This window comes from Siphateles boraxobius, unplaced genomic scaffold (genome assembly GCF_051911475.1).
Source record: "Siphateles boraxobius isolate OS27281-9 unplaced genomic scaffold, OSU_SipBor_1 33, whole genome shotgun sequence".
Classification (NCBI taxonomy): domain Eukaryota; kingdom Metazoa; phylum Chordata; class Actinopteri; order Cypriniformes; family Leuciscidae; genus Siphateles; species Siphateles boraxobius.
The window spans coordinates 12,854,053-12,879,652 of NW_027508953.1; the positions used below are offsets into that span (position 1 = coordinate 12,854,053).

The 25,600-nt window shown below is 39.0% G+C and overlaps 2 protein-coding genes across 2 annotated transcripts in view; both read right to left on the reverse strand.

The window, feature by feature from the left end:
* Positions 1 to 8,450: 8,450 nt before the first annotated feature.
* LOC143701863 (uncharacterized) lies at positions 8,451 to 17,706 on the reverse strand. The gene is made up of 3 exons (XM_077195552.1): positions 12,361 to 17,706; positions 10,929 to 11,261; positions 8,451 to 10,313 (listed from the first exon to the last, which is right to left on the reverse strand). Exons 1-3 carry the CDS (start codon positions 12,970 to 12,972, stop codon positions 9,231 to 9,233), a joined length of 2,028 nt encoding a protein of 675 aa, XP_077051667.1. The 5' UTR covers positions 12,973 to 17,706; the 3' UTR covers positions 8,451 to 9,230.
* A 422-nt stretch (positions 17,707 to 18,128) lies between these two features.
* The window catches only part of ppt2b (palmitoyl-protein thioesterase 2b), a 50,442-nt gene continuing 42,970 nt past the window's right edge, over positions 18,129 to 25,600 (reverse strand). Inside the window, exon 8 of the mRNA XM_077195568.1 lies at positions 18,129 to 24,612. Within this exon, the coding sequence (XP_077051683.1) occupies positions 24,469 to 24,612 (144 nt within the window). The 3' untranslated portion in view covers positions 18,129 to 24,468. The remainder of the gene's footprint in view (positions 24,613 to 25,600) is intronic.

Consider the following 25,600-nt stretch of genomic DNA (forward strand, 5'->3'; position numbering starts at 1 on the left):
TTGGTGAAGATTTTCCCCAGATACATACAGTGTTGTGTCATCTGCAAATAATACACATTTTAACAAATTGGATACCTTACAGATGTCATTAATATATAAAATAAACAACTTAGGACCAAGCAAAGAACCCTGGGGCACCCCACAAGTTACTTTACGCATTTCTGATTGATGCTCATTAAAATGAACATACTGGTGTCTATTGTCAAGATAGGTTTCTAACCAGGAGTAAGCACGGCCTCTAAAACCATACTGCTCTAGTTTATTCATTAACAATTTATGATCTATGGTATCAAAGGCTTTTTTGAGGTCGACAAAAACACCCAAAGTAGAATACTTTTTGTCTAATGCAGATGCTATATAATCAACTAATTTAATAACTGCCATTGAAGTCGATCGACCACTCCTGAATCCATATTGATCGTCACTTAATATCATGAATTTTTCTATGAAACTATCAAGCCTCTTCAAAAAAAGTTTTTCCAGTATTTTTGAAAATTGGGATAATAATGAAATTGGTCTATAGTTTGAGTATAAATGACTATCACCACTCTTGTAAATTGGTATAATTTTTGCAATTTTCATCTGATCTGGAAACACTCCAAATTTAAAGGACAAGTTGAAGATATAAGTCAGGGGTTCTAATATTAAATGGATTATCTTTTTAACTAGTTTCATATCCATATCTGTCCAATCGGTTGACCTTTTATTTTTAAAACCATTCACAATCTCCAATATTTCATTTTTGCTAATGTCAGACACATACATCGAGGAAAAGTTCCTACTGATATTTTCACAACTCTTTATATTTTTACTTTTTGATTCAGTAATACCTTTTGCCAAATTGAAACCAACATTAAAAAAGTAATCATTGAATTAATTTACTATCTCCTTTGGATTTCTAATAAGGACTTCATTGTCATTCATGAAATAACTTGGACACTCTCGTTTGTTATTCGTTTTTTTAATAATTTTGTTTAATACTTTCCAAGTTCCTTGCATATTTTGCTTTTGTTGTTCTAAGAGGGTATGAAAATATTGTTTTTTACTATTTCGGATAATACTTATCAATTTATTTTTATATTTTTTGTATTTTCTTCCGACTCAATAGTCCTTTTTTTTTTTTTTTTTTTTTACAAATTTCACATATAGTGCATTCTTCTTTTTACATGCATTTTCAATACCTTTTGTTATCCATGGCTTTTTTGCTGATCTATTTTCTTGGTTATGAATCATCTTCATGGGGCAATTGATATTATACAACTCAATAAATCTATACAAAAAAGTATCGTATGCTACATTTACATCACTTTCTGCATAAATATCAGACCAGTTTTGGTTACTGAGTTCCTTTTTGAATTCTTCAATATTTTTTGCTGTACATCTTCTTATGAATTTATTACTGGTATGGGATTTCTTTTTTCGTATAAAAAATTTTGGAAATATTGCAAATACTGGCAAATGATCACTGACATCCGTAATAAATAAGCCCCCAACAACTTTTTCCTCAAGTTTATTGGTAAAAATATGATCTATTAGGGTTGCAGTGTCTGATGTAATTCTACTTGGCTTATCAATAAGTGGACATAAATGATTACTGTACATCATATTTATAAACTCAGAAATACCTTTAAAGACACATTGATTAAGTATATCAATGTTGAAGTCTCCACACACTATTTGTACTTTGTCGGTGGTCATATTGTTAAGCAAATCTATAATTTTTTCATTAAATGTTGACAAACATGTTCCTGGTGGTCTGTAGACACAGCTAATAATTATATTACTGGAATGTTCTACTTCAATTTCCACTGTTACACAATCCAGAACATTGTCTATGCTGTATGAAACATTTTTTACAATTTTACTTCTTAATGATTGATCTATATACAAAGCCACTCCTCCGCCCTTTTTATTATTCCTGTTGATAGTATACAACTCGAATCCCTCAAGACCCACGTCATCCACTTTACCATCATCAAGCCAAGTCTCTGATATTGCTATTATAGTAAATTTTTTAAAGGACTTAAGAAATTCTTTGATAGCGGAGAAATTTTTACTTAGACTTCTGCTATTGAAATGTACAACGGACAGAGCACCATACATTTCCACACTCTTGTTAAATTCTTGTTCCATATAATAATTACAAGTAATGTCAAGATTGTTATAGTAATGCATATCCGGATCAATTTCATTTTCAAAACCATACCTCTTAAGTTCATCCCGGTCAGACATATCATCTATAGTTATATTCCTCAATTTCTTCACAAGTTCCTCCATAGCAATACAAAGTCTTTTATCCTGCTGAAGTGGACCATCACTTGTAACTGTCCAATTCTTGCAATTTTCTTATTATGGTTGGCCTATTTTGATCTTCTCCTTTTGGTCGGATGTACACCTTCCCATTCCTTGTCCATGTTGCTTGTATTTTGTCTTGTTTCCTGAGTATACGGCTCCATTTTGCTATTTCAGCATTTTTCTTTGTTAAATACTCGTTTATGTAGACTCCGGTACCTTTTAATTTTCTGGTCTGTCGCAGTAACTCAATCTTGTGCTTTTGTGAAACTAACTGTACCACTATGGATGGCTTCTCTTTACGATTCTTGTTTGGGATTGCATGGCAGCTAGAGATGTTACTATCATCCAGATCGATATGTTTACTGCTTAGGTACAGCAAAACCTGTTGTTCCAATGTCTGCAATTCTTCTAGAGGAGCGTCCTCGCCTTCATTTGCTCCTGCAGCTGCTCTGGCGTAGCTGCGATGCTTTGTCTCTAGTCCAGTAATGATGACATCTTTACTCCAAGTTTGTTGTTCCAATGCGTCAATCCTTTGTTCAAGTTCTTCAATCTTTTTATCTCTCAAATTTACTGTTTCTCTTAGATTACGTATCTCCTCCATAAGGGCCAAGATGCTTTGTTGTTGAGTAGCAACCTTGCTGATCTCATCTGCCATAAACTTTAAAGATGCCTTTATTTCTTCCATCTCGGCAGCTTTTCTTGTAGCCATTGACTTTTGTGCACTGATTTGTTCTCAAAAATCCAAATATCAGAGTAAATTTGTTATACTGCTGAGAACAGTCACAATGTACTTAAAAGGCCATAGACCAATGGGCCTTTACTTCACTTACAACATAGGTCCCAATATCCAACTGTTTTTCAAAAATAGTCCATTAGACCTGAGGCACCAGCCTGAGCGGCTAATGAAGTATTGCACATACATAGAAAATAGTCTTTCTTTCCAAGAAAACTGAATTTAAAACCAGAATATAGTTAAGATTTCCATTACACGAGAGTAGATGTTGAAACGTCATGCTGATTTGTACTCTGCTTTCGCCAAGATAAGCACCAACTAAGACATAGCTTTACATTAACCTATGCTTCTCCATCCATTTACGCTTCTTTCCATATGGTGATGTAAATCTCCTTCTGTCTAGTGTTAACACACGTCAGCACACACAACGGCTGCAAGCACAGTGCGGTCCCCCCATGACAACCGTCTGGATTGAGCTGAGTAGGGGACATCTCTAGGGTCTTCAAGTGGGCACCTTATATATTGGCGCTATATAAAATGCTTAAAGTTTAAATATTTCAAGAGCGTTACCAACAGGTATGTTTAAGGTTAGGGGTTGGTTAGGACAATAAATCAATTCGATTTTAACAATTAAACAACTGAATAATTTCTGAAAAAATAATAAAGTGAAAATTGAATAGTAAGTGCTATAAAATAGTATAAACTGCTAATACAAAAAAAAAAAAAAAAAAGAAAGAAACTGCCCCCTTCAATATTGCAAGAATAATAATTAATTATAATTAATCATTCTTAAAATGTATATAGCGCTTTTCTGGGTACTCTAGTCAAATCAAGTCACCTTCATTTATATAGCGCTTTTAACAATATAGGAGATATTATTAGGAAACATGGAATTAGTTTTCACTGTTATGCTGATGATACTCAGCTCTATATTTCCTCAAAACCTAACGAAACTTACCAATTCACAAAATTAACGGAATGCATAGCTGATATAAAATGCGGAACAACTGGTATCATTGGAACAAATGCGGAACAATTAGTTCATGCGTTCATGACCTCAAGGCTAGATTATTGTAATGCTCTACTGGGTGGTTGCCCTGCACGCTTAATAAACAAACTACAGCTGGTCCAAAACGCAGCCGCTAGAGTTCTTACCAGAACCAGGAAGTATGACCATATTAGCCCGGTTCTGTCAACACTGCATTGTACGGAGCCCCTAAAGGGACCTGTGCAAAAATAAAAAAAGTAAGACTATCGCGTGCGCACGAGAAACATATCGCGTGCGCACGAGAAACTTTCGCGTAGCACGAGAAACTATCGCGTGGGCACGAGAAACTATCGCGTGCGCACGAGAAACTATCGCGTGCGCACGAGAAACTATCGCGTGCGCACGAGAAACTTTCGCGTGGGCACGAGAAACTATCGCGTGCGCACGAGAAACGTATCTCGTGCGCACGCGATAGTTTCTCGTGCGCACGCGATACAATTTCCGGTTTGGGTACAATTTGCGTCACTGTCATTACTATGAGGAAAACAAGAGCATGGATGTGGATGCGCATGAATTAATCGAAATCTATTTTAAATTAGGACTTCTTTACAAAGACATAGTTTCTGTTCTTGCATTTCGACACAGATATATAATCACTGAGCGACATTTAAAACGCATATTGAGGTCTAGAAGTCTGTTTCGACGGAAAGGGTACTCAAATATTGAAGACGCGATTGTATTTATTCAGCATCAACTCCAAACTTCAGGTCAGCTCCATGGATACAGGTGGATGCATGCAAAGTGTAAAGAAAATGGATTGCATATCAGAAAAGAACATGTTCGCTTCATTTTGAGCTCGTTAGATCCTGGTGGTGTAGAATGCAGAAAAGCCCGACGTCTCCATCGGCGTAACTATTTTGCAAAAGGTCCAAATTACATCTGGCACTTTGATTCTTATGACAAACTGAAGCCATATGGTATTTGCATAAACGGCTGTATTGACGGCTTTTCAAGAAAGATCATTTGGCTGAATGCGTACACAACAAGCAGTGACCCGAAGGTCATCGGAGGATATTACATGGAAACAGTGGAGAGTTCAGGTGGCTGCCCTAGAATCATTAGAGGCGACTGTGGCACAGAGAATGGGCACGTGAGAGACTTCCAGCGTTTCCTCAGACGCAACATTTTACAGGAATCTAATATTGACTGCTACATAGAAGGTGCAAGCACAGCCAACCAGCGAATAGAGAGTTGGTGGGGATTTCTCAGGAAAGAATGCATGGAATTTTTCATCTCTTTGTTTGGTGACCTCAAGGACAGAGGATTGTTCGACGGGGGATTTTTGGATAAAAATCTCATCCGATTCTGTTTCTTGGGAATTATTCAGGTGAGTTGAGAAGGTCTATGGCTACTTTTCCTTTTAAAGTTAACGATGTTGTTTTGTATAGCCTAATTTAGCTACTTATCAAAACATTTGGTTCTCTTTTTCCAAAGCATCGCGCATTCATGTTATTATTCATAATAAAGATTATCACAAGTAAACACAAGATTTTGACGCCTATAGTATGTATCCAAAGGTTTGTGCGGAGTGTGTTGAGCGCTCGCTGCATGCGGCACGGATGGAGGTGTCGGCGTGAACACTTGCATTTTCCTATCAACAGAACAGTGGAAATAACTTCAAATAGGCCTACTCAATTTGTGGTCATACAGAAAAGAATCATCATTTGCAACTACTTTTTTGTGTAAACTCACAATAACAAGAAAACGTTGTGCTTTTGTAAAATAAAATAAAACAATCGGGCGCGCTTTTCATGATCTCCGTGAACTGGAGCGCGTCTCAAAAATGTAAAAAGCATAGCCTCACAGCGACGATAAATATAGGCTACCTATATAAAGCTTGAAATGTCCACTTTTAAACGGATAGGCTATGTATGAAGATATGTTTGCAGCCGACACATTTTAAACATTTTAAACACTAGTTTATTATTGCAGGACAACCGGCAGATTACACTTTTTATCTAGATTTAACAGATTACACTGCAACGTGAGTATAATATAAGGTTTTGATTGTACTTTATTGTAAGGCTGCACAATGAATCGAATTTGTAATCGCGATCACAATTATGGATGCCACAATTATGTAATCTTTCAAAGGCACAATTACAAAAAGTCCACTTACATTTTACTGTGTGCTTAAGATGTGTTTTTCTTTCTTTCTAGCTTATCTTAAGGGTCTTTTCCCCATTGTTTTAATTTTAGTTAGTGTAACATTATAATACCATGAGTATTTTTACTTTGGTTTGGTTTGTTTAAATATTTGACATTTGAGGCTTAATGCTATAGAAAAGCAATGAAAATGTTTCAGGAGGAGTTTTCAATTGGTTTATTTTGATATAACAATATGGCATGCAGTCGCTTCAAACAATGGCATAAAGCTGTTCAAAATATCATTCAATGTAAATATTGATAATGTAATTAATAATCGCAATTACAATTTCAAGGCAATAATCGACAATTATGATTTTTGGTCATAATCGTGCAGCCCTACTTTATTGTACACTTTATTGTACTCGTGTTTTGTTTAAATGAATTTATAAATGAAATAATTAAAAAGGGAAGAAAAAATAGAAATACACATCTAAATTAAATGAATGAACAAAAAAAAAATCATAAAAGAAGTAATGTGGGAAATATGCTTTAAAGACTGGGCAAAATAAGGATGAATTCAAAAATATCTGTCAATGAATTGCTGACGTGCACGAAAACCAGCCATGTATTGGGCATTTCTTGCGGAACTCCTGCCAAATAATGAGATAATATTAAAAATATGGCAGTTTTTCCCTATGGTATCGATGTCAAAATTGTGGCCAGTGAAAATGCGGAGTGGCTAGTAACTTTGAAAAACCACTAGCCACAGTGGCTGGTGAGCAAAAAAGTTAATGTCAAGCCCTGCATGTGAAGATTGTACTGTATCTTGAAGATTATTCTATTGTATCTCTTCTGTTATAAAGATGAAGATTGACATTTCGTTAATTAAGCACAATGTTGTAAAAAATCAATAACTTATTAGATGCGTTAGATGCGTTTTGACTACTTTTAGTATTTTGTAGTTATATCAGGTAAGCCTAATGAAGATATATTAACAAAAAAATATTATATGCTATTCATATAGCCTATATATATATATATATATATATATATATATATATTAGTGGTGGGCATAGATTCATTTTTTTAATCTAGATTAATCTCACTGTAATCTTGGAATTAATCTAGATTAAAATGGCTCATTTGAATTCTGACGAAGGCATTCATAATATGTGTGCTACCCAAATAAATAACCTCGCAGGTAGTTTGTAATATGGGCAGGGGCGGAGACAGACTCTCAGTACAGTGGGGGCGGAGCTTTATCATGCGGCCCTCTGCTACCAAGTCATTTTAAAATTAAAACCGTAAAAAAAACGTAAAATATCTGATGAATGCATATGTAATAATGTGTCACTTGTTGAGCCAAGTAAGCTTATGTTAAATAAAACAAAGACTATCTCGTTCTTTTCTTTTTAATGCGCCCGATTTATATTTTCTCTCCATTTTCGTAAGTATTCTCTACATTATACATTCGTTAACGCCGATAACGGCCCACCACTAATATATATATATATATATATATATATATATATATATATTTAAAATATTTTTATTTATTTAAAAAGGGCCTCGTTGATTAATTTTGCCTGGGGCCTCCACGCACTCAGTGTAGGTTCACCTCATACCCGCTACAATTGAGAAACTACGGAGCCCGGGAAGTCACCTGTGGGAGAAAAAAAAAAACAATCTGTGGGGACGGTTTTGTAATCTGTATACGATCAGTTTATAAACCGTACTCACAAATTATCAAACTGTTCCCTCGGTTTAACAAAGCACTCCATTTAATAATTAAGCAGCATTTTAAAAAATCATTCTACATTGAAAAATGCCACTACAGATTAAAAATGATATACCAATTGCAGTTTGAATAACTTCGTTTCAAACCTTTATCTAAAATTTATATTTGTATTGCAGGATGAATTGGATGAAACCGCACGTGTGTGGGATGCACATGTAATAAGACCTTCAAAGAACAATCGAGTGCCAAGCGGTAGACCCAATGTGATGTACTTATTCCCAGAGCTCTATAGAACGGAGAACTACATGTCGCCGGTGGACACAGGAGACCTACAGCTGTGCAAGACAGAATGCTCATTTCGATCGTCTATACCATGTGACAGTGATGTCTATGAGATTTGCAATACTCTTATGATAGAAGCTCACTTTGAGCTTCTAAAAGACTCGTACCAAGCAATAGACTTATACTTGCATCTAAGGAGTGAGTTATTGACCTTATTGTAACCTGCGCTCAGGGTGTAGATAAATAAAGGGGGTGGTGGCACCTTGTTTAAAGGATATTTGATACTTGTTTGATATTTGTTTTATTGATTATTATATTTTAACACAGACAATGTACTGATGACATCATCTAACGATGTTTACAAACATGGCTACTCAAACTCATGTTTTTCTTCATTATAATAAATTGTAAAAAAGAAAACAAAGAGAAAGAAAAAACGGCAATATATATTGAATGAATTAAAATTACAGTGCAAAAGAAACTCTGTTTTATTTATTTCACAGGAATATATTTTCATTACTGTTTACCTGAAATGTATAAACATTGTTTTTGTTTAGAAAACATTTCTAAAGTCAAAGTCGAAGAGCTAAATGGCTCTCAAACACATTGTTTAACAGGGTATTTAATTTAACCTGCAATGTACAAACATTGTTTTTGTTTAGAAAACATTTCTAAAGTCGAAGTCGAAGCGCTAAACGGCTCTCAAACATTGTTTAACAGGATATTTAATTGAATATAATTGCTACTGACTTGTAACATTAATGAAGACAAACTATAAACTCATGTACAACATCTAGACATACACTTTCTTCTTTCAGTTCAACTGAATGTAATTTTTTTTGTATAAAACTCAAATTTGATCCTGTCTCTTTAGAATAAAAATGTAAACTAACTTTAAAACCTTAAATTATAATTTAAAAACACTCAATCATTTCAAAAATTCTAAATTAAGTTGAAAAAAAATAAAATAGCAATAAAAAAAAATAGTATGACCAGTGGTGTAAAAAAAAAAAAAAAACCTTAGGTTCTCAGTTCAGTTGATTCAGTTACAGAATATCCATAGCAAAGCAATCTCCACTTAGGACATTGTCAAACTCTGCACGAAATTCAGGGTAAGAGTTGTATGTACACGGCAAGTCGAGAACTGCTCCACATGTATGTGCAACAGGCCTGCGTCCAAGACCACATAATCCATTAAACATGACTTCGATTTTGTCTTTACACATGACAGTAGAGCCTGTACAGAATCGTAGGAATGTCTCCAGCTTTCTTTGGTCTAGGTTTTTCACGTAGCGCTGCAGATGATTAAGGGTCAGCTGCTCTTGCTGGTTCAAGAAATCTTTTGCTGGCTTTATCATTTGTGCCACTTTCTTGGTTGTAGCTTTCTTTGACTCGTATGCTTCCAGTATGCTTTGTCTGTTTAGATTCAGAATGCCACTCGGCATAATGGTTCTGAAGCAGTCAATAATAAATTTGGGCTCTTGAAGGAGAACTTTGTGAGCCATTGTCAAAATAGCTAAACGGATGTTTTCTTTTGACGGCAATTGGTATGAGCCCATCCGTGAGAAGAGATCAAGTAAATCTTCTGCATCACTTTCATCCAGACTGCCTTGAACAGCTTTTTCAACAACGGACTGCTCTGAGGTAGACAAATATTTAAAAAATGAGGACATCAGGAGCTCTTCATCCACAGAGTCAATACCATCAATACATGCCAATATAAATGCTGGAGACAACCTGACAGGCATCACACCATGATCAATGTAGCCTTTCACCCACACTCTTCCAACAGCTTGCCACTCCCTCTCCAAGTAGTCTGGCCGCAATCTTGGAACTCGTTCTTCTTCACCCTCACACTGAGCAAGAAAATCTTCCCAGAAGGCAGTGTACAGTTCCCGGGAGACTCCATCATCATCAATAGCATTTTCATTCGTGAATTCTATCCGCAGGACTTTTTTCATGACTTGGGGTTCCATGAAGATCTCCAAAACATCTTTGATTACATTTACCCTTCTTACCTTCACAGATTTGATCTCTTTCATGCTCTCAGATTCTTCAGATGCTTCCATAAACTGCCCTGCAGAAGATAATCCATCTAACTGACGGGGTTGATCATTTAATGGTGGACTCTGCAGAATTCAAAAATACTGTATTAGAACATGAAAAGATGACTTTACAAACACTGTTTTTTTGGGTGATTTTTCCCCCCAATCTGCTAGGACTACATCCAGTCAAGTATTGTTGATAATACTTTAATTTGTATTACATTTATGGTGCAAGTCATTGTAAAGTTTTTAAATACATTGTTATTGTACAGTGACATTTTACAAATTTAAGTGAAAGTTGAAATTCTGACAATTCTGTAATCATTAACTCACCTAATGTCACCTAAATTCAAAACTGTTTGACTTTATTATAGAACACAAAATTAGAATTTGTGGAAGACATTTATGCTGAATCTAACCATGTAATGAAAGTGAATTTGAACTTTCTCTAGAAAAAAGAATGGCAAATCACGTTACATTAAGCCTTCTGAATAATTCACTTTGAGAAACAGACATTGTTATATTCATTCTTGACAGACCAACCTTTAATTTCATTATATTGTAAAAAACTTTAAGATTCTCCTGTTGTGTTTCACAGATTAAAAGCCACACATAATACATGAAAACAGAAATGTAAGTGACCTATCCTTTTAAAGATTTTAAAGATCTAAAAAATAATAATATTATAAATATAACTACCTGTCTAGGATCCCCATCTTCTGTATTCCAGGGAAGAGTGGAATCCAGAATGTCAAAACTATCATGAGCAATTCCAATCTGGATCTCTGAGTCCTCCAGTTCTAGATCATAAGAAACAGCAGCAGGAGGCCCTAGATCTTCATACCCCAAATCATCAGATTCATGCAGATCAAGAGTGGATGCATAATTTTCCTCTTCAGAATTATGACTGGGAGAGAAGCTATCCTCCTCTTCAGTGGGTGTTGAATGACTGACAGGCACAGGATCACTTGTCTGAGGACGAGGCTGTCTTGACATTCTAGCAGCGTTTCTGGTTCGCCTAGTTGTCCTTGTCTGTTGAAAGGATCCATGAACAAAAAAATATTAAAAGAACACATATTTACAGTTTTTTTCGATTGCTAAACGACAGTGAGCACAACTGGAGCTACACGTGCAAAACTCTAACTACAGTCTGCACTACCAACAGTCCCCTGAGCAAAACAGTTCACATCACCTGCAAAACTCATTCCAAGCAACACAACTCTTTACACATGGCTCAAAACAGGCTCATGCAGACAAACACTATATACACAACCCTCACTGAGATAACACACACTGTCACTCAGAACACACTGAGAGGAAAAACACTAGCATCAAACACCAATACAGAAAATACAAACTTTTCATCTTTACAATTTGAACAATTTCAGTGACTTCATACAAAGTAATATTTTCTTCAAAGAAAAGAGTGACATTTCATTCACATGATTTATTTAAATTTTTAGAACATAACAATTCTTTAAGGTAAATGAAATTTAGCAGTTTGCTTCAATAGTCTGTAGTAATTTACAGAATTACAGTAATGAGAAAAAAAAAACTAGAAACTAAAAGTACATACTGTAATTCGAACAAATAATTGAGGGGCTAATCCTGCCTCTCTCTAGCATCTCTAGCTGAAATTGCAATCAGCAGTGTTTGAAAGGCACAAGGCTGAAATCTATTCTGTTTTGAATGTGTGGTTCACAGTTTTGACAGCAGTGTGTTAGCATTTGAACAAAGTGCTGTAAATCCACAGTGTTGTGCAGGTTGTGGTTAAAGTCATGGGATAAGTGTGTAGAGTTTTGAAAACTGTGTTCAAGCACTGAAAAACGAACTTGAGTTTGGTCCACATGAACTGCTGCTGTGTTGACTGGAGTTAGAGTTTTGCACATGTAGCTCCAGTTGTGCTCACTGTCGTTTAGCAATCGAAAAAAACTGTAAGCATAAACATCTACATACTGTATATAGCCTGTGTGTGTGTGTGTGTGAGAGAGAGAGAGAGATAGAGAGTGTGTGTGTGAGAGTGTGTGTGTGTGTGTGTGTTTGCGTGTGTGTTTGCGTGCGCGTGTGTGCGTGCGTTTGTAAATGTTGTTTTGCTCATAACTTTTGTTAAGTTATATAATCCATAACTTACCATTCTCGGCTCTCTTTCCAATTCAACAGGAAAATCTGAGGACGAGTCTGATAAAACATGTGGTGAATCCTCTAAGTCCGTTATTTCCATCGTGCATAAGTACAGGCGTATCATTTTGAGTTTACTCTGTTCATACAGTTCATTAACTGTAATATTTAATGGAATTGTGGTCTGACTGAAATCACGCATTTCAAAAGTATAGCTTTCAGCGCGACCTTTTGAAGAAATCCCTTTAGGAAAAAACAAATCCTTCCCCATCGCCATCAATTCCTCAACTGAAGTGTTCTTTTTAACCGTCAGATGTCGCGTTCCTCCTCCATGTCTTGTCCGAACTTGGTGAAATTCTTGTTTATGAAAATTAAGCCATCCAATTTCCAGGCGTCTGGTCTCTTTAGATGCATGTTTATTGCCGATTCCTGAAAGTTTGTTTAATAAAACCCCGTCATTTGCAGATGTACTGGCACCTTTTTGCATCTTGTCTCGTAATCTATGTAGTAGGCCTACAGTGGACTTGGTGGTTTCACATGCCGCGAGTCTTTGACGGCAAAATGCTCTAATTGCAAGACGATCCCCATATCTGACGATATATTTTGCCAGTTCGTCTTCAGTCATGATTGCAATGACACTTAAGTTAATCTAAAAGAAAAGGTCAGCTATAAATACATTTGCAACAAACATATGCATATGAGTGTCATGATGATCGACAAGGCCTAGTGGATCAATAATTAGGCTACTGTTACACAATTTACCTTATCTTCTTTTAGTTTTTCAATTGAATCTTGAGGAATATCCCGTGACCTCAAAAATTCAATAAATTCTTCTTCCATGTTCAGTTGTGATCTGCGATTATTGATGAAAAATGAGCTCCGTACATATCATTCCTAGTTCCACATTTGCATTAATGATGCTATAACGCAAACCGGAAATTGTAATGCGTGCGCACGCAATAGTTTCTCGTGCGCACGCGATAGTATCTCGTGCCCACGCGAAAGTTTCTCGTGCGCACGCGATAGTATATCGTGCCCACGCGATAGTATCTCGTGCGCACGCGAAAGTTTCTCGTGCGCACGCGATAGTATATCGTGCCCACGCGATAGTATCTCGTGCGCACGCGATAGTTTCTCGTGCGCACGCGATAGTCTTAATTTTTTTATTTTTGCACAGGTCCCTTTAGGGGCTCCGTAGCATTGGCTCCCTATTAAACATCGTACACATTTTAAAATATTGCTGACTACTTACAAAGCACTAAATGGTTTAGCTCCGCAGTACTTGAGCGAGCTCTTAACCAATTATAGTCCTTCACGTCTATTGCGATCTCAAAATTCTGGCCAGTTGATAATACCTAGAATATCAAAATCAACTGCTGGCGGTAGATCCTTTTCCTACTTGGCACCAAACCTTTGGAACAATCTTCCTAACATTGTCCGGGAAGCAAAGACACAGACTGTCAGTTCAAATCTAGACTAAAAACACATCTCTTTGGCTTAGCATACACATAAGACATTATAGATTGCTATAATTCAATGTTAGGCTGCATAGTTTAGATCAGCCAGAACCGGGAACACTTCCCATAAATCCTGATATACTTTGTACATCATAAGAAGGATGGCGTCTACACTAATATTAGTCTCTCTGTTTATCCCGAGGTTTACCGCAAACCGCCGGATCCAGGCCATATCCAGATCTGATGAAGGACCATCACATGGACACGACGACAATGCATCCCTGAAGTGACAGCCTCATCAACACTGTGAAGGCCTCATGGACACCTCAACAAACTCATCTCCATACCGGCGTCATGACTCCGACCCAACCAGATGAACTGGATAAATATTGTAAAAGTTCTGATCCAATCTGACTTCTGACCTATTATGCCGCGTAAATCATAATCCTACATTGTTCGTTTGTTGGCCAAAGGAGGACTGGCCCCCCGACTGAGCCTGGGTTCTCCCAAGGTTTTTTTCTCCATTCTGTCAGCTGATGGAGTTTTGGTTCCTTGCCACTGTCGCCTTTTTTTGCCTTCATTCGCCATTGGCTTTTGGCTTGCTTAGTTGGGGACATTTAACATTTAATTTTGAATTTAACAATACTATTACAACTTTACTTTCCTGTTATCTCTGTAAAGCTGCTTTGAAACAATTTGTATTGTAAAAGCGCTATATAAATAAAGGTGACTTGACTTGACTTCACACTGATTTAAATGATCCGTGCGAACAGAGCAATTGCATAAGATGTTGTACCTGCTAAGTGTGAATTCACTTCAATTCAGTCAATTCAGAGATGATCAATACAAAACATCAAATTCTCAAAGACAAATGCAGAGTAAGAAATGCATAACTGACATTAAAAAATATAAACAGCAAATTCTAAATTGTCAACAATTTAAGATATACTAGGATGATAATAGCCGTAGTACTATTCTGAGCAAGAAGGAGAAATCCTTATAGGTTGAATATTTTCTTTTCATTTTAAAGTCAGGTATTTCTAATTGAACTAGCATGTATTTTTGTAAGCAGTTTCATCAAACTTTAACTTTCGTCATTGTAGTTTCAAAATCATTTTGCAGTAAAAACATGAGCTGTTGGAGTTCATTACTCTTTGACTGCTATATTTTTATTATTAAAGGTGCATTGTGTAATATTTAGGAGGATCTGTAGACAGAAATGCAATATAATATACATAACTATGTTTTCAGTGGTGTATAAAGACCTTACTTAATGAACCGTTATGTTTTTATTACCTTAGAATAAGCCATTTCTATCTAGATACACCGCGGGTCCCCTTACATTGAAATGTGCCATTTTGCCCCATGTTTCTACAGTGGCCCTAAACGGACAAACGCGTCTTGTCTCATGCAAAGAAGCTAGCTAAAGTCAGCAAATAAAACACTGACACAATGATGAACAAGTAAAGGGCCGTACACACTGGGACAAATATCGGTGCACGTTATTCGCATGCTTTTTTCAACACGTTTTTTGTGTTCACACCCAAGCGATTTGTCATACAGCTCCTTATGTTCAGACACCAACGACACCAGCAGCTCTAACTTCATCTTGGCTTGCATCTTCCTCGTCTTCTTCCCGGCAGTATACGCTACTTGGCGTATATCTTCTTCGCCGTTACGTATGTGTGCACGGCAAGACCGTTTTGTGTTTTTGCGCCCCCAAGTTGTGTTTTACTGTAACTTCAGAAGCTCCAGACACGTGAGCAAAAGCGGCAATCTCATTAGTCGGATAGTTTTTGACGCAGTGCGTCAAACCAAAAAAACGAACCCGAGGCGTTTTAAAAAAAAATTACGCTTTTACGCGTGCCGTTTTTCGCGTCGGTGTGCAAACTCACATTGGCGCCCTTTGTTTAATCACGAGGCATTAAATGTCGGCGAATTTCGTCCCGGTGTGAACAGGCCTTTACAATAATATTCGCAATAACATATTGTTTTACTGAATAATAAAGTGAACATAATTTCTTAGTTTATCTTTATAAAGAAACCTTATTGCTTAACTGGCTACTCTCTAAATATTAACTGGCTACCTCTAAATATTGAAGCAATAATTTAAAACACAGTGCAGCTTCACAGTGAAAACACAGCAGAATGTCTAGCTCGCTCATTGGCTGTGCTGCGGCAACTGCACATCCAATGGCCGAGTGCCTCAGACGCACTCCCCAATCAACTGACTTAGCGCCGAGTACGTCAGAGTGCGCCTAAATGGGCGTGGCCTAAGCCTATAAAGATCGCTCATTTCGGCCAATATATCAGGTTTAAAACGACTGAAGCGACACATCCTGCCAGATTGCAATAGTGCGGCAGGCTACGCAATACTCGTTCCCTTACTCTCGGGGAACCGAAGTTACGTTAGTAACAGAGTACGTTCCCTTTCGAGAACGGTCACTTCGTATTGCGTAGCTAATACGCAGTGGGGGTGCAATGTAAAACGCCACACATTAGCAACTGGCTGAATCAACTGGAGCCTAGGGAAGACCCTTAGGCTCAACAGAACAAGCCATAATCAGTCTCCCAGTATAGTGACACTAACCAGACAGAGTCGGGTTTCATGAATAAAAACTGGGGCTTATAACCATCCTAGGACTACTTATGCTTATGGAGAGTAACATGCTAGACAGATAAAAACCAGACACCGTTGGGTTAAATATCATACTGAGAGGACCCTGGCCTGCAGGCAAGGTACCTCCAGATTATAAAATCTGACAAATGTGGACGGCGAGGACCACCCGGCCGCTGCACAAATGTCTTGAATGTAATAATAATGTAATAACCTGGCACCAGTTGCATAAACTTAGCCACTATGTTAAGACTGTGTCTTAAGAACTAATTTGACAAACTAGAAATTAATCAAGAGGTAAGGCCGATCTACCCTTTTATGTAACTGACTTTAAAAAGTTAGCACCAGTCTTAGTCACTAGACTAGTCTAAGCAGTTTATGCAACCGGCCCCTGAGCTCTGAACGGGGCTGAGAGCACCTTAGGTACATAGCCGTGCCTTGGCTTGAGAATGACTCTGGAGTTATTTATCCCAAATTCCAGGCAGGAAGGGCTCACAGAGAGCGCCTGCAAATCCCCCACTCGCTTGACTGATGCCAAAGAGCCGTCTTCAGCGAAAGTGGTTTGAGATCAACTGACTGTAGTGGTTCAAACGGCATGGAAAGGTCCCACGCCTATATAGTGGGAGGCCTGGGAGGGGTTCAACCTCCTGGCTCCTTTGAGAAAACGAACGATAGGTCGTTTCTCCCCAGCAACTGGCCAGCCACAGGAGCATGGTGAGCTGCCATGGCTGTCACATACACTTTGAGCGTGGATGGGGAGCGCCCGCATCCAAAAGCTCTTGTAAGAAGGAGAGCACCACTGATACTTCGCATGAGTGGGGCTCGAAGTGTCTGGCTGAGCACCAGCCAGCGAATACTGACCACTTCAGAGCATAGAGGCGTCTTGTAGACGGTGCTCTAGCCTCAGTGATGGTATTTAAGACTTTTGCTGGGAGGTCCCCATATATCCGTTCAGGGGCCATACATGGAGGGCCAATAAGTTGGGGCGAGGGTGCCAGATCGTCCCGTTCGCCTGTGTGAGGAGGTCCTTCCTCATTGGCACTGGCCAGGGAACAGTGTCCATCATCCATGCCAGCTCTGGAAACCAGGCTTGGGTTTTCCAGAGGGGGGCTACTAGGAGGACTGAGCATCCGCTCTCCTTGATCCGTCTGGTGCAACCAGCGTGTGCTGGTGCCCTGGCAGAAACCATCCATCCAGCTGACTCCTGGGCGGCTCCTCGGGCGAGGCCCATTCGAGACAGAGGTCTATAACGGCCGCAGTGAGTATGCGCAGCATTTCGGCGTCCGAATTAGTTCTGGTCACGTTAGCTGTAGCGCTAGCACAGGACTGTGAGTGGGCGGGGTCCACGGAGCCCGACCATTTCTCCTCAGACACAGCAATGGAGAGGCTGTCATGCTCTTCATCTGATCCGCCGAAGGAGACGAGGCCCGTCGCATGAGGGGAGGGGCGTTGGTCTGCCTGAGTAAACAGGACTGGAGATAGTGATGGAAAAAGCGAGGCACGCGGGGACGTGGGTTATATTTTATGTACAGCTATATTTTAAATTATTTCTTTCCAAGCTAAAATTAACATTTTGTAGATTATGCAAGGGTCACATTTCAGAAATCTTTTCACATGAAATTTCATTCAATGTCACAAACCCTCTTATTTAAAAATACAATTAAGAACTGCATAGGCGACTTTCGACAAATGACAACACTGCCGACATCAAAAAAATGAAAAATTTATTCTGAAAGTTAACTTAAACTGTAAAAACAGTTGAGCACACTGGTATGCAGCCTAAGTCACTTACAAAATGTACAAACTGGAGATGCGTCATGGTACTAAATGTGAAATATTGAACAAAATCATTTTAGCTGAAAAGTGTACTTCAATGGTCAAGACTTCAGACAATATACTTTTGTTAAACTATCCATTAACCTCCATTTAATTAAAAACAGTTAAAATAGCCTTAAACATAAAAATACACATAACACTGCTATGATATCAATAAATATGGCTAAATGTGTTTTGTACAGTACTCATCTGTATAGCACACTTTTAAATGCATTATAATCAAATTGTGCTTAAAAATATCAAACCCTTTTAGAAATTCTAAAACTGTTAAAGTGAATACTATGTTAATAGAACACCTTGTTAAAGCAAGGTTATCTTCAAGCATGAAATAACAGTAAAATATTCTAACACAGACATTAAATAGGAATTAAATGTTCAGATACAAATCCCTTTATGGTAAACAAGCAATGTTGGGACTGAGGATTGAAGAATGGGAAATGAGAGGTAATGTTATATACAGCAAATGCAACAGCACTTCCATGAGTTTCCTTTCATATTTCCTTTATATATATCCCTTTTTCTCTCCTTCCCTAATTTTCTCCTTTCTCATTGCACTTCCTATGTGCATTTTTAGACAAAAACAGACCAAAACATGTCCAATAACTTAAATGCAAGGCATGAATGTTACTGCAGCAGCACAGTCCACATCAAACACACACATTACATAAATACAAAGAGGAATAAAAAATAAAGAAAATGTACACACATTAAAACATAGTAATTAAAGGCAGGGTAGCTAGAAATCCCCAAAAATACGTTTTTACAAATTTGTTTAAACTGTCTTTATATATCAATGCATAATTAAAATGTAAGTACTCTGGAAAAGAAATTATAAAAATCGAGTGTCTGTAGTCCTCTCAGGGCTGCAATAAACACAGCTCATTATTCCATTAACTCCCACCCCCTCCCTTTTCGGCTCCTTTCAAAGCCACGCCCCCAAAACACATGAACGCGCGATACCGGCCGTTCGCTCAGCTGGAAGAGTCGGACGCATTTACCAGCGCTGAGCAGAGAGGAGCGCAGTGCATATAGTGACATCATGTCAGAATCACAAGTAATAAAATTACTAACTTTATTGTTGTACAAACTGTCACTCATTCACTGAACGGCACAACAGAAAAGTCTCACCTGTCAGAAAGAGACTCCGTGACAATAGTGGAAACGGGGTGGTGGCCTTGTAAATCCACTTTTTGATGATTTTTAAATGTATTGTTTACAGATAAACTGAGTAACATACACTCAAACACCTTCTCACAACTGCATTGCAGACACAAGATAATATAACACACACACACAACATATATTGTATAACACATACAGATACAACATAAAGACATAGGTAAACATATGTAGAGCATATAACAACAATCCAAACGTGAAAAAACGGAGCAGGTAGAGTTCACGGTGAACATAGGAACAAAGTTTAGGCAGAGGGTAAAGCTAGGTATAAAAATAGATCCCCTAAACTTTTTAAAGTTTAAAAGTTAGATTAAAGTCTAAAGTTAGATTTGGCGAAATTAAACAAAACAGCTTTCAACTGCAGATAGGCCTATTGCTTATTTATCGTCTCAACCCTGGCTCCCTAACAGTAACGTTATACCAGTCGACACCAAAGTTACACTGTCATAGCTAAGCCAGTGTATTAGCTGTCCAGCAGAAATAAAGCCATCATGGAGTCACTTTTCAGCCCCTTGAGATCTCTCAGTTGTCGCCACCGCTGGAAAGCCACGCCGATATTGACTCTCGTATGATTTCTTGATTTATCCAAAGACTTTTTGTTCATAGCCTTTTCAAATACTGTCTTCCTTTTTTTAACTTGTTTGACTTCGTCACCTCTATATGCAGGTACTGAGAATTTTGACTGTTCTTTCTCTGCCATAATTGTTATTACTAACTTCCGTACCTCTTCAAACATTTACATTTAGTCATTTAGCAGACGCTTTTATCCAAAGCGACTTACATTTGAGGATTAAACCAAGCGAGTCATCTTGGAGAGGCAAAAACAACGCAAGAAGTGCTCAGAATACAAAGTTCAAACATTGCTCAGAGTAGCATAAACCAGACAAGCAAAGATTTCAAGAAAAAGGTTTTTTTTTTTTTCTATGTTAAGTGCTCACGGAAGAGATGAGTTTTCAGTTGTCTTTTGAATGCTGTCAGGGATTCTGCATTACGGACAAGGGTGGGTAGATCATTCCACCAGCATGGAACCGTGAATGAGAATATTCTGGAGAGTGATTTTGTGCCTCGCTGTGATGGTACCCAGAGCCGTCGTTCATTGATCGATCGTAGGCTTCTGGTAGGGATGTAGACCCGTAGGAGCGAGTGAAAATAGGAGGGAGCTTAGCCAGTGGTCAATCTGTAAGCAAGTGTCAGCGCCTTGAACTTGATTCGAGGAGCGAGTGGTAGCCAATGCAGGGAGATGAACAGCGGAGTGACGTGGGCCCTTTTGGGCTCGTTGAAGACAAGACGAGCAGCAGCATTCTGGATCATTTGTAAGGGTTTTGTTGCACATGATGGAAGTCCAGCTAGAAGAGCATTGCAGTAATCAAGCCTAGAAATAACCAGGGCCTGGACAAGAAGTTGTGTTGCATGCTCAGTTAGGAAAGGCCTGATCTTCCTGATGTTGTGCATTACAAACCTGCATGATCGAGCTGTCTTTGTAATGTGGTCTGTGAAGGTTAGCTGGTCATCAAAGATTACTTCAAGACTTCTGACCGACCTTGATGGGGTGATTGAGGAAGAATCTAGCTGGATAGTGAAGTCTTGCTGTAGAGACGGATTGGCAGGGAGGACGAGAAGCTCAGTCTTTGCCAGGTTGAGCTGCAGGTGATGTTCCTTCATCCATGCCGAGATGTCCGCCAGACAGCCTGAGATGCGTGGAGCTACTGTGGGATCATCTGGTTGAAATGAGAGGTAGAGCTGGGTGTCATCAGCATAGGAATGGTAAGAGAAACCATGTGCCTGTATGATGGGTCCCAGTGATGTGGTGTAAATGGAAGAGAGGAGGGGTCCAAGGACTGAACCCTGGGGAACCCCTGTGGTCAGTCGATGTGCTTTGGATACCTCGCCTCTCCATGCGAACCTGAAGGACGTACCTGTGAGATAGGACTCAAACCAGTGGAGGGAAGTTCCAGTGATGCCCAGTGATGAAAGGGTGGACAGAAGGATCTGATGATTCACAGTGTCGAAGGCAGCAGACAGGTCTAGGAGAATGAGAACTGATGATTTGGAAGCAGCTTTTGCGATCCGCAGGGCTTCTGTGACTGAAAGTAATGCAGTCTCGGTCGAATGCCCTTTCTTAAAGCCAGATTGGTTAACATCCAGCTGGTTGTTCAGAGACAGGAAAGATGATGCTTTGTTGAAAGCAACTCGTTCAAGTGTTTTTGCAATGAATGGTAGGAGAGAGACAGGTCTGTAATTATCTAGAAGATATGTGTTTAATGTTGTTTTTTTAAGCAGTGGAGTTACTCGAGCCTGCTTAAAAGCTGTAGGAAAAATGCCAGTATGGAGGGATGAGTTGATGATGGTTGTGAGTGCTGGTAGAAGTGTGGGAGAGATGGCTTGTAGAAGGTGTGAGGGGATGGGGTCTAGAGGGCAGGTGTTAGGATGACTGGAGAGGAGAAGTTTAGATACTTCTTCCTCGGTTAGTGGAGAGAAGGTAAAGAGAAGGTTACTGGTAGTGGGAGAGGATGGTTTGGGTTCCTGTGTGTGTGGAGCAGAAAACTGACTGCTAATGGTTGTTGTTTTGTTAGAGAAGAAGTTAACAAAATCATCAGCAGTTAGCGAGGAGGTGGGTGGTGGTGGAGGTGGACAGAGGAGAGAGTTGAATGTCTTGAAAAGTGTTCGTGTGTTAGAGGCGGTGTTGATCTTGTTGTGGAAATATGAAGATTTTGCGGCGTGAACATCAGCAGAAAAGGAAGAGAGCAGAGATTGATACATACTCAGGTCAGATGTATCTTTTGATTTGCGCCATTTCCTAACCATTGCCTTGAGTTTGGTCCGATGTTCACGAAGAACCTCAGATAACCAGGGGTTAGAGGAAGTAGCGCGTGCTGGCCTGGAGGAGAGAGGGCAGATAGTGTCTAAAGAAGAAGTTAAAGTTGAGCATAAAGTATCCGTTGCGGTATTCACATTTAGAGATGAGAATTGTGAGGGTGAGGGAAGAGAAGATGACACAGCAGAGGAAAGACGGGAGGGAGAAAGTGAGCTCAGGTTTCGTCTGAAAGTAACTGGTAGGGGAGTTGGTGGAGTGTGGATAGTGAGTTGTAGATTGAAAGTAATGAGCAAATGATCTGAAACATGGAGAGGTTTCACCAAAATGTTGTCTGTGATGCATTTGCGTGTGTAGACCAGGTCTAGTTGGTTGCCTGACTTGTGAGTACCTGTGGTGATGAGCTGTTTGAGATCGAACGAGGCTAGGAGAGAGATGAAATCTGTAGCATACGGCTTCTCTAGATGAATGTTGAAATCGCCAAAGACTACAAGTGGAGTGCCGTCCTCAGGGAAAGAGGACAGCAGCACATCCAGCTCCTCTACAAAGCTTCCCAGTTGACCTGGGGGGCGATAAATGACTACAATATGGATCTTAAAGGGAGTTGTAAGTGTAATAGCATGATATTCAAATGAGTTGTTAGTGCATAGGGAAGAGAGAGTTGAGTATTTCCAATTGTTAGAAATGAGAAGACCAGTACCCCCAACCCCCCAGACTGGCGAGGGGTGTGGGAGAAAGAGAAGTTGTTAGAGAGAGCAGCAGGGGTTGCTGAGTCTTCTGGACGGATCCAGGTCTCAGTCAAGCCCAAGATATTAAGAGTTGAAAGAGATGCAAAGGCAGGAATGAAGTCAGCTTTATTGACTGCTGACTGACAATTCCATAGACCCATAGAAAGAGAGAGAGGTGTGTGTGTGGATGAGAGAAGGGGAGCAGATTAGCAGTATTGCGCTGCCTTCTGTGCGTGATGAGAGTGCGTTGTCGAGCGACAACAGGAATGTATTGAAAGCACATATTGAGGAAGTGAAATACGATACAAATGGGAAAGGAAAAGGAGAGAAGACGATACTTAAGTGCCTTGCCGGAGTCCTTGCTCGGTGGAGTCGCACAGATAGAGTCGATGGTCTTTACCCGAGTCGGTCTTCACACGAGAAGGCTGAAACGCTTCCGCTGACGCTTCCACGACAGGGCGCACACTTCATAGATATAATGCGCTCAAATTACTGAGTGAGGACAGCTGTATCGGACCAGCAATTAACACAGCACCCTCGTATAATCCGAAAATGTCAGAGATCGAAACTAGCTGTTGGCCAGTGACTCACTTAAGTGCTATGCAATTTAAACTGCAATAATATCCAGACTTATAAAACCAGCTCTTATAAAAAGTAGCAACGTGTCTAATTAAAATACAGATTTGTGAGAAGGTAAAAAATTAAAATAACAACAGAATCGAAAATAGCACTAGCTTGAGATAAATACTAAACTGAAACAACAGGAGAACTGGATATTAAGAAAAAATCTACTTGCGCGCTCTCGTCGACTCCACAGACTTGACCGCTGTCCTCAAACGGGTGCGCGCATTTGGGCTGCTCCTGTATCAGCAGAGGTGGTATCCATGGTAGCGAGGGAGAGTGACAGTCGCCCCAGCCAATCATTTCTTTCGTCCAGAATGGAATAATGAGCTGTGTTTATTACAGTCCTGAGAGGACTACAGACACTCGATTTTTATAATTTCTTTTCCAGAGTACTTACATTTTAATTATGCATTGATATATAAAGACAGTTTAAACAAATTTGGAAAAAAGTATTTTTGGGGATTTCTACCTACCCTGCCTTTAAGATCCAAACCCTTTAGCAAAATGAGAAATTAGGCACTGATGGTTATTCCTTATATTTAGTGTTTACCTTTCTACGCGTATATTTTAACATATAATCAAAAGGTGAACATAGGAAACCACTTTCGCTGAAGACTGCTCTTTGGCATCAATCAAGCGAGTGGGGGATTTGCAGGCGCTCTCTGTGAACCCTTCCTGCCTTGGGATATATGACTCCAGTTTGTGTCTCTATTGTAGAAACATTCAATGGGCACAGTAACAGAAATGTATGTTCTGATGCAATGCATTAGCATACTGTAACAAAATGTGCAAGACTGTATGTATGAATTAATAATAGAGAATGATCTGTAATGATCATGTGTAGATCTTTGTGTGAGTGTGTTAGCATCTACGTAAGCCATTTCTCAATGCAGGTTTTATACACGGTTTCATTGGAGTGCCAGAAGACATGTGCAACACCTGCCATCGAACAAAGAGCCAGATCTCCTCGAGCATACAGCGTCTTCAGCCCAAATAAGTCCATTAAAAACACCTGGAAAACATGCCAGAACCATGAGAAAAAGCTGATAAATATGACCTAAGCTACAGGTACAAGAAGCAGTTCTATATTTTGAATACAGGCACGGATAAGTAAGGGATAATCCACAGCTAGCCGTGCATCAAACAATTTTAATGCACAACGTTGAGACAAAGAACCAACTGAGAGCATACAAAACATTTAATGCATAGCTAGCCATGGGTTGTCCTGCTTATATCATGGTCATTTGCCAGTATTGGCAATATTGATTTTTGCAGCACAATATTTGACCTAAAGGCTACAAATTATGGTTATTTTCATCAGTTACTGCACGTTTGATCTAGCATTCTGCCCACTTTCAGACACAGAGATACATTGCGGATGATTACATTAATTTGAATGAACTATAGCATTATTTGAATTAATTATTGAGGATTGAGAGAGAGAGAGAGAGAGAGAGAGAGAGAGAGAGAGAGAGAGAGAGAGAGAGAGAGAGAGAGATGCATGTGTGAATTACCTGCGACTGAAACCAGCAATATTACACTTGCAACAATATTTTCTTTTTCACATCAATCTACCCTCCATTCCACATAAAACAATAAACATAATTGTTTTGACTTTGTAACCTTTCAGGTTTGTATTTTTAATAAATGTATGAAAGTATTCAGACCCTTTGCTATGATGTGTAGCCTATATTTAGCTCAGGTTCATCCTATTTCTCTGGATCACCTTTTAAATGTTTTTTTTTTACACTAGTTTGATGGAAGTTAATCTGGTACTGCCCTGTTATCTCTCACTGGCTCTAATCTGCTTGTCTGTCTGACCTCCCCTCTTGCTGACAATTTGGATTTGGTCGCTGTTTAGCCGTATTTCTGGTTTGACCCTTGCCTGGGTGATTATTCTTCTGTCTATGATCTTGAGTTGGCCTGGAGCCAGGAGGCTTACATTGTTTCAGTTTCTGAACTTTTCAATAAAGTCTAATTAAGCGTCTGTCTGCTTGGGT